The 16,728-nt window shown below is 39.7% G+C and overlaps 1 protein-coding gene across 1 annotated transcript in view; it reads right to left on the reverse strand.

Annotated features, from left to right (window-relative positions):
- Positions 1-14,680, reverse strand: part of ACTN2 (actinin alpha 2) — a 95,327-nt gene extending 80,647 nt beyond the window's left edge. Inside the window, exon 1 of the mRNA XM_050950385.1 lies at positions 14,244-14,680. Within this exon, the coding sequence (XP_050806342.1) occupies positions 14,244-14,369 (126 nt within the window). The 5' untranslated portion in view covers positions 14,370-14,680. The remainder of the gene's footprint in view (positions 1-14,243) is intronic.
- Between the last annotated feature and the right edge of the window lie 2,048 nt (positions 14,681-16,728).

A 16,728-nucleotide genomic window follows, 5' to 3' on the forward strand; every position in this document is an offset into this window, starting at 1 on the left:
GAGGCACATTTTTTTCAGAGGTTTATTTAGTTACTCTCTACTACCACTTCTCTATCCTCCTCTTTTTCTCTAACTCCTCTTTTCCATGTGCCTGTCTCTTCTCCTACCCTCATTATATTCTCAAACCACGCACCACACAAAGAGCCAGCTTCCTCCAGGACACAACCAACTTCCTCCAGAGAGTCTGCAACATTAACAACATCTTCAGAACACTATCCTTGCCACTATGCATATCACCTCCCTATACTCCAACATCTCTCACAATGATGGCATCGCTACTGGCCTCAAATATCTACAAAAGACAATGGACAACACTCAGATATCCATCCCAAACACACATCATCAAACTCATCCATTTCATCCTCACCCATAACAATTTTATATTCAACAACAAATATTTTGTCCATACTATGGAAACAGCCCTGGGTACTAGGATGTCTCCCCAATAGGTCACCCTCTTCATGGGCCACCTTGAGAAAGAATTTCTGGACAAATGCACCACAAAACCAATGATATACCTGAGATACCTTGATTATATTTTCATCTTCTGTACAGACGACCTAAACTTTCTCAAATTTCCATCACAATTTCAACAATCACCATCAATCCATCAAATTCTCTTTAGAACACTCCTGCAGCAGCACCAACTTCAGCAACGGAACCCTACAGACAACTATATACAAGTGTCTGTTACAGCTATCCCCCTATCCCATTTTGTTTCTTACAGCTGTCCCCATACTCCATTTTGTTTTTGTTCTCCTCCTGTGGCCGCCCTTCCCTGGCTGTTAAGTTGTTTACCAGGGCCACTGCCCTTCTCAAAGGGAGGGCCCCTTAAGTTGTTTAACAATAGCCATTGCCCTTCTCAAAGGGATGGCCACTTGTGCTGCATGCTAAGTGGGACCACTGCCCTGTTCAAAGGGTTAGTCCTGTTATTACCTCGTTGAACCTGGGCTCGGTGTAGAGCAGGCAATGTCCAGAGCTGCAAGACCTATTGTGTTTTTAAGATCCTGGTCATGAGTCATAGGCCTCATGTGCTTTTGAGTCACCTATTGCACAAGACTCTGCCCGGGCATGTCTCTGTCCTCACCTGCAGTTTTTTCCCCTGAGCCTCCTCCCCTGTGACAGAGGGAGCCTATCAGGATTACTGGTGGGAAACTGCCTAAGTTTGCCTTTAAAAACAGACATTTTTTAAACAAACATCAGAAAGGTTCCTGCATTGCTGCCTGATCTGATCAGCCAGGGGTTTGGGTGGTCCTTTCTCTGCCCTCGTTTTATTTTTGAGCGTACCCCCTGGTTTTTAAACCCCCCCCCCAGGAAGAACGAAGTGCTGCCTGAGAGATCTCCTGATTATCGAGACCCTACGGAGCCCTCCTTGCTTCTTCTGATGTTGCTGCTGCTTCTGCCTTTGCTGCTGCCTTGGGGACTGGTAAGAATCCCTCTGTGAAACTTTCCATACTTTTATTTTATTACTTTAGCTGCTGGCTCTGTTTCCCTAGCACACAGACTCAAGCTAAACCTTGGTCTGTGTCTTAAAACCTCTCTTAAACTCCGCGGTGCTTTGCTGCTAAAAATAAGCTTGTGCCCCTGCTAAGCTCTGCTCCCTGCTTTCAGCTGTATCCACTGCTGCAGCCACTATCCCTTGGCTTCCTTGGGGGCTGCCTTGGGAGCTGTATCCTGGGCACATACCACTCTGCCCTCTGTAACTTCCCCATAGCATAAGGTGCACCATAGGTTTTGCTTTTTAGTTTAATAAGTCATAGTTTGCTAAGATTGTAGCGCTTGTAAGTTTCACCTGCCTTGTTACAGTTTGCTGTTTTGCTGCTCTGTATAGTTGCTTGTTATCATTTGCTTAGAATTGTAATATTTGTTGTTTTGCCTAGTCGTTGATTAAGATTTAAGATTTAAAAAAGCCATTGCCTGGTTGTATTCTGTACCTGTTTTATTACTTTGTATAAGCTGCTTGTAATTTATAAAGTTTGATTAAGTTAGAGGATAGATAAGGTTTTTATTGCTTGAATTCATCTTCCTGCTGTCCCAACCTCTCCCTGAACTTTCCCGTGTCTGTTTCTCCCCTGCTCCAATCTCCCCCTCTGTGTACTTCTTCGTGTCTCCCTGTTGTAACCCCTTGCTGCTTCTCCCCGCGCCCCGTGTAACTTCCCAAACCCTTTGCCGCTTCTTTCCTTTTTTTCTGGGTGTCCCTCTAGCCCTTCTTTACACCTCTCTGCTGCCTCTCCCTGTATCCCCTGTGTTCGTTTCCCCACTCCTCTGCTGCCCCTCCCCTACCGAAGATCACCATCACACTGCTCCGTTTGTCTTCACCCCGCTGCTCCGCAACTTCCCTGAAGTGCTCTCCGCTGCTGCAGCCTGTTTCTTCCCTCAGCCGTCTCCCCCATTCTCCATGTGCCTTCCCATCGCTTGCACGTTCAGCACCCTCCCCTCTTGCTGCTCCCAGACTCCCCTTAAGTGCGCTCCAGCTGCTCTTGTCTCCTGTACCTCCAGCCCGCAGGCTCCTGAAGACTGCTGCTCTGGGCTTCAGAGTCTCTCGCTGCTTGCAGCTGCACTCTCCTCTCATCAGATACCACTAATCACTCACTCCCCTCCCCCCTCCTGTTTCTTGACCCAGCTTTTAGGTACACTCTTGCTATCACAGCCTCACAAATTAAGTCAGGAATTTTCTACATTGCATAATTTCACTTATCACCCATATTGTATTATTGGACTGTGCCTCACATTTTACTTGTGGTTATAACACCCCAATAGTTGCCTCCATTTCTCTAATATACGTTGTATACCATTTTTATATAGAAGCTACCATTTTATTTTGCATTTTCTTTTGGGTACATTTTGCATTCCACGCTGTACCTAAAGTTGTTCCTATATAAAGTTAAGTTGCTTATTGACTGTACTGTATCCCATTGTGTTGAACCCCACTTACTGTACTCCACTGTTAAAACTCCCTACATTGTTCAATAAGAACCCCCCCCCATCACTGTCTATTGTAAACACCTTATACACCCCATCCCATCGCATTTCATTGTTAAATTCCCACCACTTCCTTTTCCCTTTAATAAAGAAATTATTGGCACCCCACCTATGTGGTAATTGCTCCCCAAGATCCCATATACCTGCAGGCAGGGACAACAAGAAACCCACAGATCACCACAGTTACTTTCACAGATCCAGTAGCCACTCCAAAATATCTGTTATCTACAGCCAGGCACTCAGATACCACAAAATATGGTCTAAGGAGAATGTCCAGGATACACACCTTTACACACTTAGAGCTGTCTTCACCAAATAAGGCCACTTCACCAGAGAAGTACACTGCATCCACCCAACTACCCCAAGAGAACCTGCTTCAATACAGAAAAGACCTCCTCTGACTACACACCCCTAGTTGGCACCTACTCCACCACATTGGAATCCATATGGGGTATCATTAAACAATTACAACCCATACACGATGGGGACCACATCCTGAAAGAAATCTTTCCCAAACTCTTTCTTTTGGCCTTCAAACAACTACTCAACACCTCCAAGCTCAATATCAGAAACAAGCTCCCCATAGACCATGACCTACCAACCCAAAGCGACACCAGACTCTGCCATAACAACAGATGCAAAATCAGCAAACGTCTCCACTGCCAAATGATCATTATCCCCCGCAACACATATTTCAAGAACTGTGGGTCATACATGTGCCTTATCATGACATATGGTGTATCTCATCTGGTGCACTAAATGCCCTGACAACAACTATGTGGGTGAAACAAGTCAATCACTAAGCTCTCAAATAAATTCACACAGAAGAATTATAAAAGACAAAAACATCATATCACCTGTAGGTGAATACTTCACAAAATGATCAATCCATATCTGATCTATCAGTCATCATCCTCAAAAGAAATTTGCACAACACCTTCAAAAGATGAGCCTGGGGGCTTGAAGTCATAGCTTTGCTAGACACTAAAAATCATAGTCTTCATAAAGACTCTGGTTTTATGTCTTATTACAGCAATTTGTAACCCACTAACCCCACTTTTCCCCCCCTATGACTGGAGAGGTGTTAACAGGTCACTTCACCTTGAACAGTCTCTTACAATAGGTGTTAGCTACTTATACTAAACAATCTGTTCTATCTTGTATTTGGCTGTGACACTCTGAGTATCTTTCCCTGAGCTGCAGAAGAGCTCTGTGTTGCTCAAAAGCTTGTCTCTTTCACCAGCAGAGAAGCTGGTCCAATAAAAGATACTATCCACCTTGTCTCTTATTATATCCCTACATTTCTTTCTTACACTTCTCAGGTTGTGTGTGTTTCTAGCAGAGGTGACGCATGCGGAGGGGGCACATGCAGGGTCACATGCCCCTCCAGGTTTGCTGCTTGGCTTGTATTGAGCATGCTCACACCGACTGAGCATGATCAGTAACACTGCTGATGCAAGCTACCCCTCACTCTGTGATTCCCCCCACGCTCCTATCAGCAGGCATGGCTGGTCTCTGGTTTCTAGTCTCCCTTCAAGTTGTTTGGTATCTGTCCTTAGTCTCAATCTCCCTCCCTCTCACCCCTTCTTTTGTTTCAGTTCTCTCTCTTTCATGTCATTCTCCTTCCCCCTCCTCCACCTGATGTATTCAGTCTCTTTCTCCTGTTCCAACATCCCCAGCAGCAGCCGAAAATCACCACTGACTGCAACTGAACCTCTGGTCCTGCATAGTAATTCTTTCCCACCAGTAGTTTGAGAATTATTAGAATCATGCTACCCTAGTTAGTTTAAAAAAGAGTTGCTTCCAGTACCACTGGGAAAAGTTACTGTATAGGAACAGAAGCACAGTCACAGAGGGTGATCATTCCGTTGTATTTTCCTGTTAAATAATGTGGTATAGGTAATTTTCTTAAATTCATGCCTGATTTTATAAACTGAAAAGGGACCATTTTGCACAGTGCCTTATGACATTGTGAATGGCTCTACCTAATGGTCTCAGTTTGATGTATACCAAAATCCATCAATAGGTTTTCTTTTAGAGGGCTTCCGTGCAATTAATAACAACCTTGGTTGGTCCAAGATGATATAGGTGCAAATCTGTTTGCAAATGCAAATATTATCAGTGCCTTATTACGCCAGCATGAGGTACATATATTTCCTAGAAACCAGACCATGATGAAAAAAGTATCTCTGATCATTCCATATTTTTCAATGTATTTCAATTAACTTTAAAGAACAGAAAATTAATTTTTGAACAATATTAACTTGACTGAGATGTTCACAAAGTTATGTTCCTTATCAGGAAGCATTTTAGGCAATTCTACTTAATTTAAATTCTTCTGTCTGTAGTGTATCATATATACATGCCAGAGAAATTAATAATCTAACATATTCCTCTGTAACCAAGTTCAGCTGTAGAATGCTTAAATGTAGCCAGCTGTGTTATAAAGGACACTGAGTATTTTTTAAAATCCAGTCATTCAGTCCCAGTGTAATGAATTCAGTAGAACTGCATAGTGTAATACAGATTTTGACCATTAGAAAGCAACAGTGCTACATTCAGATTATAGGATGACTATAAATTAAAAGGAATAAAATAAATGAATAAATATTGGTACTATACCAATGCGCTTATTTCTTAAAATAAAATGCTGTTTTGTTTGGGGTGTTTTAAAGGGATATTTCCCAATAGAACTCTAAAATTCTGCCACCATTAAATATTTCTGGTTGAGATAGTTTCATAAAAGTGCTGTTTAATTTTCTTTTGTATTCTGGGTACATATGACCATAACTTTCATGTATTTCTCCCTCAGAGCAGAGTTTACTGATAATATTTAGATAAAATATTAAACACGCTGACAAAATATGATCATTCTACCACTGCTTCAGTGTCCTCCTCTCAGACACAACTCCATACAAGTCACATCAGCAAACGGAATTCAGCATGTTACTATTTTAACTTAAAACCAATCTTAAAGGGCCCAATCCTGCAAAACAATCCACATACACAGACCTTACTCCTACATGGAGCCCTACTACTTTCCGCAGGATGCTGCAAAAAAGTAGGGTGCTCTGTTTGTGGGTCCCTTTGTAGGATCAGAGTCTACAAGTTCAGGCATAATACTATAAAATAATTAATATATAATAACTTCTCAACAACCTACATGATTATATGATAGCAACGAGAAGACTCTACAGGTGCCTGATCCAAACCTAGCTGAAGTCAACTGGAGTCTTTCCACTGACTTCAGTGGGCTTTGATTCAGGCTATATATGGAGCCATCTGCCATCCAAAGTGTGGCTTTCATAGGAAACAGTATTTTAAAAGGAGAGGGAAAAACTTTTGTTACCTACTGTTTAATGTTAAAACTTTCAATGTCTGTTTTAAAAAAATGGAAAACCCTAACCAACTTGAAAAAAACACTTAGCCTCAGGGTGCTGAAAGTTTACGATGCGAAGATCCATGTTGGATGCTTGCCCAGAGCCCAGTGGCTGCATCTAATTTTCATTTTATAGGTATATCATTCTTTTTTAATGCACACAACCATAATATCCACTTGAATCTGTTGATAAATAAACCTTATAAACATAAATTGTTTGCCGCTTTCATTCACCAGCAGTGAAAACCCTGCAGTTTATCAACTGTGTCCTCACCCAGAAGATACAGGGTTTCCTTACAAACGAAATCCCTTCCCTAAGTTAGTCTGTAAAGCCACTAACCTAGGGACCCACATCTATTGCGACACTGACAAGAAATTGCTAATTAATATTGGCTAGGCAGTGAAGCAGCGGGAGTGCTGGTATTTATTTATTTTTAAAGATGGTATGTTTTCATCCCTCTCCCTTACCCTTCAAACACTGTTTCCTTAGGCCCTGGCCCTACAGTGCCTGTATAGAGCCCCATTAAATTCAGGGATTCCATGTGGGCATAAGGAGATCCTGCTGTATGTATCAGTTTGCTGGAAACTCTTTGCAGGAGACATCATCTTCATATACTATATGTCCTTGACTCTTCATGCAGATGCACAGAGACATTTATTTCAATGTGGCTCTGCATAGGCGCGGGTCTGCTTACCTGGCTCTCAATGCTAGGTCGACCTGTAATTGGAAAGTGCTTATCACAATCTGTGGAAGCTACTATTCTCCAACAACAACAGTGGTATCCTGTCCTAGGGCACCTTAAATATAACAGTAATGTCTCTACACTTCTTAATGTTCCTAGTGATCTCCAGCCAGTCCTGGCACCCATTTAATTTCTTTTTCCTATTTTATCCACAGAGTGTGCAACCCAGGCTTGATCACCTCTCTCTCATCCCAGAGGTGAGAAATGGGACTGCTGCCTTCCATCACTTTAAACTTCTCCTCACCCTGTCAGACTTTCCAAGAAGGAGGGGTATTTCTACTGAGGGTACACCGGTGGAAGCCAGCATGGACTCTGGAGTGAAATTTACTGTAACTATTTACAAATGTTGCCTGCAGATTTAGAGAGTCAATTTCTCTTAACTCTTGTTCATCAGTGCAACTCCACTGAACTCAATTAAGTTGCACATGTTCAACTAGATGGATAGTTTGGTCCATAATGGTGCCTAGTCTTTCCTAAGAGTCTTCTGTGCCTATACTTCTAAAATGCAAACTTTTCTTATTTTCTAGTATGATGGAGGCTGTAATTACAGGATTTACATGCCAGATTAATGCATCATAAAGGAAAAATTAATCTGTATATTGCTAAAGATTGGATATTTAGTAGGATACAAAACATGTTTTTTTCCTGGTGAGCCTGTACTGTTCTGGCAGTCTTCTACATGCATACTTCCCAGTGAAATCAAAAAGAGTTTTGCTTGCAAGAGGAGGACAGGGTATAGACTAAATAAATACTTTGAGAATTATTCTTGTTTACATTTGGCACTACTCTCGCAGTGCAAAAAGGCCTTAAATTAAGCAGAAATTAAATTTACATCCACCTTAAAAGAACCCTTTATACTGCCAGTGTAAATAAGTTTAAGGCTCTTTGTGCTGACTTTGTCTATAATGGTATAACTAAGGCCAGAAATCTCATTCCAGTACACTTTCTATTAAGTTATAGGACAACGATAGATAATCATGCCTGAAGAACTGCAAAGGATAGTATCACACATACAGAATTCTGGCATACACGCTGCCCTAGTCTGATATTCCCTTGCATTACAGATATCCTGAAGAGTGAATTGCACCTGTCCACAACCTTCAGACCTTTTCTTTATCCCAAAGGCTTAAGATTTCCTTTAATAACAAACAAGAATGTTTTATGTCAAGGTTTTAAAAAACCCATAGCAATAAATCATTATATGACAAAAGCCATCTAAAAGTAAAACTTAGGTATCAGATAAATCTTACTGTCCTCTACTTAGAAGGTGGCAATGTTTCTACTCAAAAGAATCATGAATTTCCAGGCATCTATCTTCCTAGGTAGCCACTAGATCAGGAGCACAAAGATTTCTAGATGCGCCCCCCAACACACGACTTCTCCCTCTTCCCTATATTTTGGGTCTTCTTGTTTATCTGTCACTGCCAAAACAGACATCCACTCTCAGCCCTGCACTCTCAGTAGGAGGCACTGATGTAGAGATGGGTCTGCACACAAGCCCCCCTGGAGGTACACACTTATCATTCACTTCTGAGATGGTCTCTAGAATGCACCATTCTGTTGTCCTGGACACAGAAAATACAGTAAAAACAGGCTTGGGGTTATAATTCATTGTATTTTAATATCATATTGAACAATACATAAAGTACCAATAATAGCTTATTACCCCATGAACTATTATAATTCTGTAAACACAGGATAAGAATATTCAATAAAACAGTTTGTTTTCTTACTTAAATGTATCTGAAGTCGATATAGACTTTCTGCCAGGTTTGGAGTTTTAACCGAATACATCTTTATATCCGGTTAATAAATGCAGAAAAGACCAGCACTTCTCCTATTAATACACAACATGAAAGATCATCAGTGTGACCAAAGCAGTGTCCATTATGGTCATTCCATTTTTCTACTCTCATAACTTTTCCAATACATTCATCCTTTGAGAAGAAGTTATCTATTCTTGGTCTCTGGTCAAAGATAATTTGTTTTTAAGTTTGAGCAAAATCCCTTCTGACATACTGTCTTTACAGTGAGAATGCAGAGAAGAAAAAGAAGCTGTTCTCAATGTAAAACAATTCCAACCACATATTTTAAAAGCGGGGATACAGCAAAAGGGCTGTAGGATTACCTCTTGGATCTCCTGACTTGCTAATGCTGAATATCTTAACTCATAGTATTTAATACATATCAATATATTCCTTTAAATAAACAATGTCTCTGGGGCCCGGAAAGCAATTGTAAATCAAGCAGTGTTTAACTATATGAAATTAAGTATTTAAATTCCATATATGTCAAAGGTTAAAATAATATGGATGAACCTAATTATTCAATAGAGGTTTGCATACTTGGAGTCACAGTCTGTTCTCAATTCACATGTATAATTTCTATTAATATTAAATAGGAGTTACAGGGGCACTTCAGGACAAAAATGTATGCCCTCAGCATTTTAAAAAGCCAGCTTAATATACCTCCCTGAGTGGCAACCAACCCTAATTTAGAATTGCAAATACTCAACAGGACACTCTTGCTTTGTTAAGATAAAAGGTAAGCTCTGAAATTTCCATGACATTTGAAGGTCTTATTCATAAAAGCACCGATCCTTCCCTCTGGTCTGTGGGATCGAACTGCTGCATCCATGCAGAAACACATTGACTCCAGTGGGACTCTGCACAAATGTAAGGATCTGCCTAAATGGATTGCACTGCACAGCTGGGTCAATGACAGCCACACATCCATTTTTACCATTGATTTCAAGGGGAGTAAAAGTTAAGCCAAAATGAGTGCTTTTGAAAATCCCACTTTATGTGAAATATTAACTGGAATTAAACAAATGAAAAATCGACGGCTGCAAGCACAGTGTTAAGTAGTTGGCATTAGAGAGAGCTAGTGGGAAACAAACAAGCAAATTAGCTAAAAAAGGAACAAATGAAGAAATAGCGATACAGCTTTGTACAAATGAAAACAAATTTACTAGAGAAACAAAATACTGCCCCTGTACATTACTACCCCTGGAACCCTCAGCACTCAGACACAGACTCATCAGTGTTAGGACTGTAGGTTTCTTGAGGCAGGAATTTTATTAATAATTATTATTTACATTGTGGTAGTGCCTATGAGTCCTAGTCAAGGACCAGAACTCCACTGTGCTAGGCACTGTACAAACACAGAACCAGAAGATTGACCTTTGTCTTCCTATCTAGGTCTACAAATCCTAGAGCACTTGGTTCTATATATGACATAAATAATAAGAGGCAGTAGAATTTATTTAAAAAAGCCACCTATAATTTTAATCCAAATAATGAACATGAAATGTCAACATAATGCCCTTTGTGTGGAAACCAGGGCTCAAGGGATGTAATGCCTTTCACCTCAATGTCTTCAACATACATGCTGATACTCAGTCTTTTCACCCAAGCCTCAGCCTGAGAATTCTCCAAAAGCCTTTGAGACTGACTCCAGAATCTCAAGACATTTGGTGATGCCACAGTCATTGGTGTCACAGGATCAGATGCCAGTTGCATTCATTAAAACCGAAGGGGCAGGCTGCAAAGAATACAAGACTTCAGTTCTTGAGTTTACCATTGCCCCAATTTACCTAAAGTAAATTGATATAGTCTTTTCCCAACTGAAATATTACTGAAATATTTTATTGAAAGTATTAGATGTCAGGTTTTTGTTTTGAAACAGCAGAAATCAGAAGGGAAATCTCAGGCTTTTAAATTTTCCATTGTCAGCAAGTATGGCCTTCAGTTCATATCCAGCCCAAGTTGGCAGTGACTGAAGGGTATTATCTCCCATGACTAGTAAGTGGCCCAATATAAACTGTGCTTGATGGCTTCCTTTTAGGTTCAAATGATCAAGTGTCTACATCCACATCACTTGTAGAATATTTTTTAAACAATGAAGCAAGTGAAGTGCATATTGACAATGGCAATGCACTGTGTTTTTATTAAGCAGTAAACTTCCGAAGTACTGTACTAATTGACCCTGTTCACTTTCTCCTGAAGATGAAAACAAGACACAAAAATTGAACTTTTCTGATCAACATGTATTGGAAGCATCTCTATACAGGGCATAATGAAGACATATTAATAATCTCATCATTTAATCCTTCTTTCAAACCTCTGTTTGAAATTCAAAACCTACAATCCCCAATTATGTTTTGCACCATTAGCGTCTAATATTGTATACTGCCAACTGCTGCACTTTAGTGGTGTCCTTTAACACAGGTTGAATTTTGTGCCAACTGAAACTTTCAATTTGCAGTTCACATTCACAACAGATATAGCAAAGCTACTCCCCAGCTTCCTTTTGTACAATGTACATCATATTTAACTGAGACTTCTGCAACAAAGAATTCCACAGCAAGAGTCTGGATTACTGCAGATCATAATACCCTATGAGTTGTGGTTAAAATTAGCGTCATATCCATTGTAATCCTATGGACTTCATCGTGTGTTACCAGCATCTGTTGACAGATTTCATACCATGCATATCAGTGAAATGGCAAGTCTGGAGAGGGCAGCCCACAATAGACACAATGGCATTTATTTTTGTCCTCTTCCAAGATTGTCTCATAGAACACATATGCTGCCAACTGCCAGTGTTGCACTGAGATCACTATTCATTATTATATTTGAACAAAGCTTCATTCCCATGCATACACATCCTTCTCCTGGTAAATATGGAAATTGACTTTCCGTAACTTATTTTAGCACCCTGAAAAAACGATTTTGACACCCTTAGCTCACTTCAGATCCATCAGGCTACCTACTGAGATATTATTAATCCAGGGGAAAATATACTATCAGACTCCTTTCCAAGCCAAGGAATAAGAATTCCCTCTCTTAGTTATTTTTAAATGTATGTATCACTTTGGCATTTGTTTTAAATGCACACGGCAGACAAAGTAACAAAGCCACAATATAGCTAATCTATTGATGTGCTCTGAACTGGTAACTTTTCACTGAAGCCTTGTCTAATTGGAGTGAAAAATCAAACAGCTTTAGAAGAAGGGATAGAAATGTAGAGTCCACTGTTGGTGACTCACATGAGCTTTTCCCTGTCCCACTCCCTCCCCCCACCCCCACCAGTTAGATTAACTGCTAACAAAAATAAATCCATTCTCTGCATACCTGGTTTTCACTCTAGGAAAACTCTTCTGGAGAATCCAAGAGTTATTGAACTGCCACACTATTAAAAAACCCTCAGTACTTTGTCTTCTTATCACACCATTCTGTGCATGTGCCCACTCTGCCAAAAACAGTGACTCAAATGGGGCACAGGATCTGTTTTATCCTGGATGCTGCAGTCTTATGAATTCAATATTTTCAAGGAAAGTAAATCTAGCTGATGCTATTTGGAAATACAAAACTGTTGTGCAAAACTGCAGTTGTTATGCAATGTGGTTTTTTGCTGCATAAGAAACTGTATTAGGTCCTCAGAGAAACTATAAGCACCATACTTTACAAAATGAACAATCTCAATTTTCTAATATTGAAAAGCCTTCCATGCTTTAATTGTCACATAGATGCAGTACTTCAAAAGCACTTGCTCACCAGGTAAAAAGAATGTCCAACTAAAATAAATCTCAGTGATGACTGGTGTAGTTTTATTATTGGTTCAGGGATACAACAGAAATAACAGCTATAAAGACCAGTATTCAGGATATGCCCATAGAGTGCACATTACCTACACACAGTAGTGTCTGAACAGATGCTACCATGCCAGGTCCTAAAAACTAAACAAACTAAAACAAAAAAATAACAGGAGGAGAAAGGTTTGCAATTTTGCTAGAAGTAGAAATTTAGGGTGAAATCCTTGCCCTATTGAATTTAATGGGGAAAAAAGACCCTTTGACCTATGGTTAGGATTTCACCCTTAGTTTCTTGCTAAAAGCAACTAATTGCTCTTACCTTGAGAGGGAGATTATATACAGAGGGTAGCTGTTCAATAGGCTGAATTCTGCCTTCAGATACACATATGTGATTTCCACTGAAATTTTCAATGGGAGCTCTTCACACATAGCAAAGGACAGCATTTGGCCCAATTGCCTGATGGATACCACATATTTTATTTTTACAGTTAGCACATGACCTCATAACTCCAGATCTTACAGCTTGAATATCAACATAATCTGTTACTTTAGGAAATAACAGAAATATTTCATGTGATCATCCCTTTCCCATGTGCTGCTTATGCAACAGCTTAGGTGATTTCTACTTTTTCATGTTCTAATGAAGCTGTATTAGTGATTATCTAGTGGAGTGTCAGAACTGTTAACCAAGTTGCTGATAAGATTATAAATGCCACCTGTACTCAGCAACAGAGCATCAGCAGCCTCTATGCTGGTACAACTGTTTTTCAAAATTCAGAAGGTAAGAAGCATTTCCTCCACAGTGGGATGCTCAGGGAGTTTACAGAGTTATCTCTGTAAGTTGGTAGGATGACAGCTGGGTATCTTTCAGTCCCTAACTCAGTAAATAAAGAGATTTTTTAAACCACAGCCTGAACATTTCCCAAGACTATATTTTCTTAACCACACTGTTCCACTGGATTTGACAGTAAGTTCAAATACGAGTCAACTCAGAGGACCACAATTTCAAACGTGGTCTTTCAGTTTGTTCCTGGAAATATACGGTTACACAAGCATTTTGGGTAACTGCTGGCATAGCTTCTCATTTACACTTTCAATTACCTTATTTTTACAGGCAATCAGGCACACACACAAATTCAGAGGCCACTTTTTGAAAATATGGCCCAGAAAGTGATTTTAGAATGGTTAAAATCTCTGCCAACAGCCAGTGTGAGCATGAAAAATATTGAACCAATATTTTGTCAGCAAAGTGTATCAAAAAACGTTCATGATGTTCATTTAATTTCATATACAGCCTCAATTTATATATAAGAATTCTAAAAGTGAAAGTGAAGGACTATTTCATAAGCTATATATAACGATATAGCTAAAAATGTTTATATAAAGAGTAAAACTGATCATAGATTCCTTTGCAAAAATTATAGCAGTTGAATTCACTAGTGCACATGCATTTACAAGTGTAAGACAAAGTGTTATAATAAAGTGGTGATTATTATTCCACAGACACACATCAACAGACACACAGTTTATTTTCTTTCCTGACCTTCCTTTGCTGTTTCTCCCATGCTGGGTCCAGAAGCATGTCCCTATCCCATTCTTCCTCTTGGGTCATATACTCATCATCTTCATACTCATAGCTGTACTGCATACTTGTTTCTATCTGGTTCATATTGCTCAAGGACCAGATTCAACTCTACACTTGCTGTGGTTTTTATTACTTGATTTTTATTATTATTTTTTACTTTTTTCTTTGAGTTCAGGCAGTGGTGTTTTTCCCTGCTTCCTTCTTTCTTTTTTTCTTTTTTCAAGGTGAGAGGGTGTTAATATTGATGAGTCTTGCTGGCAGGACACGTTGAAGCTGTCAGGATACAGGTATGAGCTGAACTGTGATGACCTTCACTCCCCTCCCTCCCTCTCTGCTGCTGCTGCTGCAGGTTCCTGTGGCTGAATCTCCAGAGAAGCCCCAGCTCCAGCTCACTGCTGCTGCTTATTATCCCCACTGTGTCACGTGGCTCAGCAGCCTAGAATATCTCCCACCCACCTTTCTCTGTCATTTGCAAGTTGCAAGGCAGGACCTTCAGCCTGGTCAGCAGAAGTAGAATGATCTGTTGATATACAGAAGACTATGTAATTTTGCATTTGCTATTAACCGTTATTAAACCGTTACACAAATACATGTAGGTATTTACTGTGCAGAGAAGAGCAATGATTTATCTACAGGAGAGAAGTCTAATCAAGGAAATTCACCTCTGTATACAGTCTCTGTTCAGTGGCTCTGACATTTTCGGAGGTTTGCATTATTGTCTTTTTTCTTTTAATTGCACTCAGAAACTGTTGAAGTTTCATCTTTTTATATTTGGTGCATGCATCTGTAGTTTGGAGAGCTGGTTACAATTTATAAATTAAAAAACAATCGATATATTACACACATACACACACAACATGTTACTTACTGTCGGTCCAAAGCTTCAAGACCCTTGATTCACTTCTCACTTCACCTCCTCTACCTTTTTGAAAAGATTCTCATGAGTCACTAAAGAAAAGCATTTATCAAGAGAAAACAAAATTACTTAATAGACCAGAACTGGAATATAAACCAGAAAGAATAAAAGCCAGATCTAGCAAAGTGCTGAGCACTCTCAACTCCCTCTGAAATCCAGGGCCGACGAGGGCGGGGAAACTGGTACAAATTACCAGGGCTGGGCGGTCCAGAAGGGGGCCTGGGGCCTGGCTTTGTTGGCCCTGTTTAGCCTGTCTGCCCTTGCTGGGGAGCCCGAAAAAAAATTTTCACCAGGGCCCAAACCCGCTCTCGGCGGCCCTGCTGAAATCAATGGGAGGCAGAGGATGTTCAGCACTTTTCAGGATTTGGCCCCCCAGTTAGAATGAGACAATTGTAAATTAATGACTGCTAAGGCAATAATCTGGAAAAAAGTCTTTTGGAAAATTCCGTGGGGAAACTTTTTGTTCTCTGTATGGCGCATTGTGAACAATGAAAACACAATACAGACAGGCACATCCCATGCTTTCCATGTCATATCATTTTAATTTTCCTGGGGGGAATATTTCTCCTGGGAACTGACAGGCAGGTTTACTTTGTTCTTCAACTAGTCTATTATTAAACACTCACCTAAGTATTGCCAGCTAAGGTCATCCCTGTGTTAGTGCTTGTATTGGATGCAAATCTATCCTCATCTATGAATCATAGAATCATAGAATATCAGGGTTGGAAGGGACCTCAGGAGGTCATCTAGTCCAATCCCCTGCTCAAAGCAGGACCAATCCCAACTAAATTGTCAAAGCCCTTTATCAAAGACAGAATGCTCCACAAATAAACAAGGTCAGATTTGGGGTCACTGAGATGCAATGAGTGAACTACAAGGGTGTATGTAACATTAGGAAGTCCACAGCCTATAGTTAGTCATCCCAAAGGAACACAGTTTAGAAATATGCACATTATTACTATGCTGACATATTTTGTGATCATTTTATTTATAAATATACACACAGACACACACACACACACAACTTGTATAGTCATCTGGGTTTTGGTATTTACATGATAACTTTAAATATTTCAAACCCCAAATGAAAAGCACTTTTTTCTAATCATTAAACACTACAGGAGAAGGTTGATGTTTATAGATGAAAAGTAGGCAAAAATTCCATTAGGAAATTCTTTTTAATAAGCAAATTATGGGAAATGTTGACATCCTGTTTTTCTAAAACTTCTCAGTAATTTGTATCAATCTTTCCAGAAAATGTCTTCCCTTGGATAAAATGTAGCAAGTGAAATTTCTGGTGAAGTTAAGGGGTGAGTTTTTAACATCAGGCTAACGGCTCTGACTCAAAGTACTTAGCGTTTGTTTTCATAATTTGCTGTCTTAGGACCTTCATCAGGAAGCTAGCTTCAGTCTTCATTACAGTGAGTCTAGTAGCGCCCCATAATAATTCTACAATTAAACTATTTTTTTTAAATATTGTAAATAACTTTATATGACATACAATAAAAGTAGGTGAATAAATGGCAA

This window comes from Gopherus flavomarginatus, chromosome 4 (assembly GCF_025201925.1).
Source record: "Gopherus flavomarginatus isolate rGopFla2 chromosome 4, rGopFla2.mat.asm, whole genome shotgun sequence".
Taxonomy (NCBI): domain Eukaryota; kingdom Metazoa; phylum Chordata; order Testudines; family Testudinidae; genus Gopherus; species Gopherus flavomarginatus.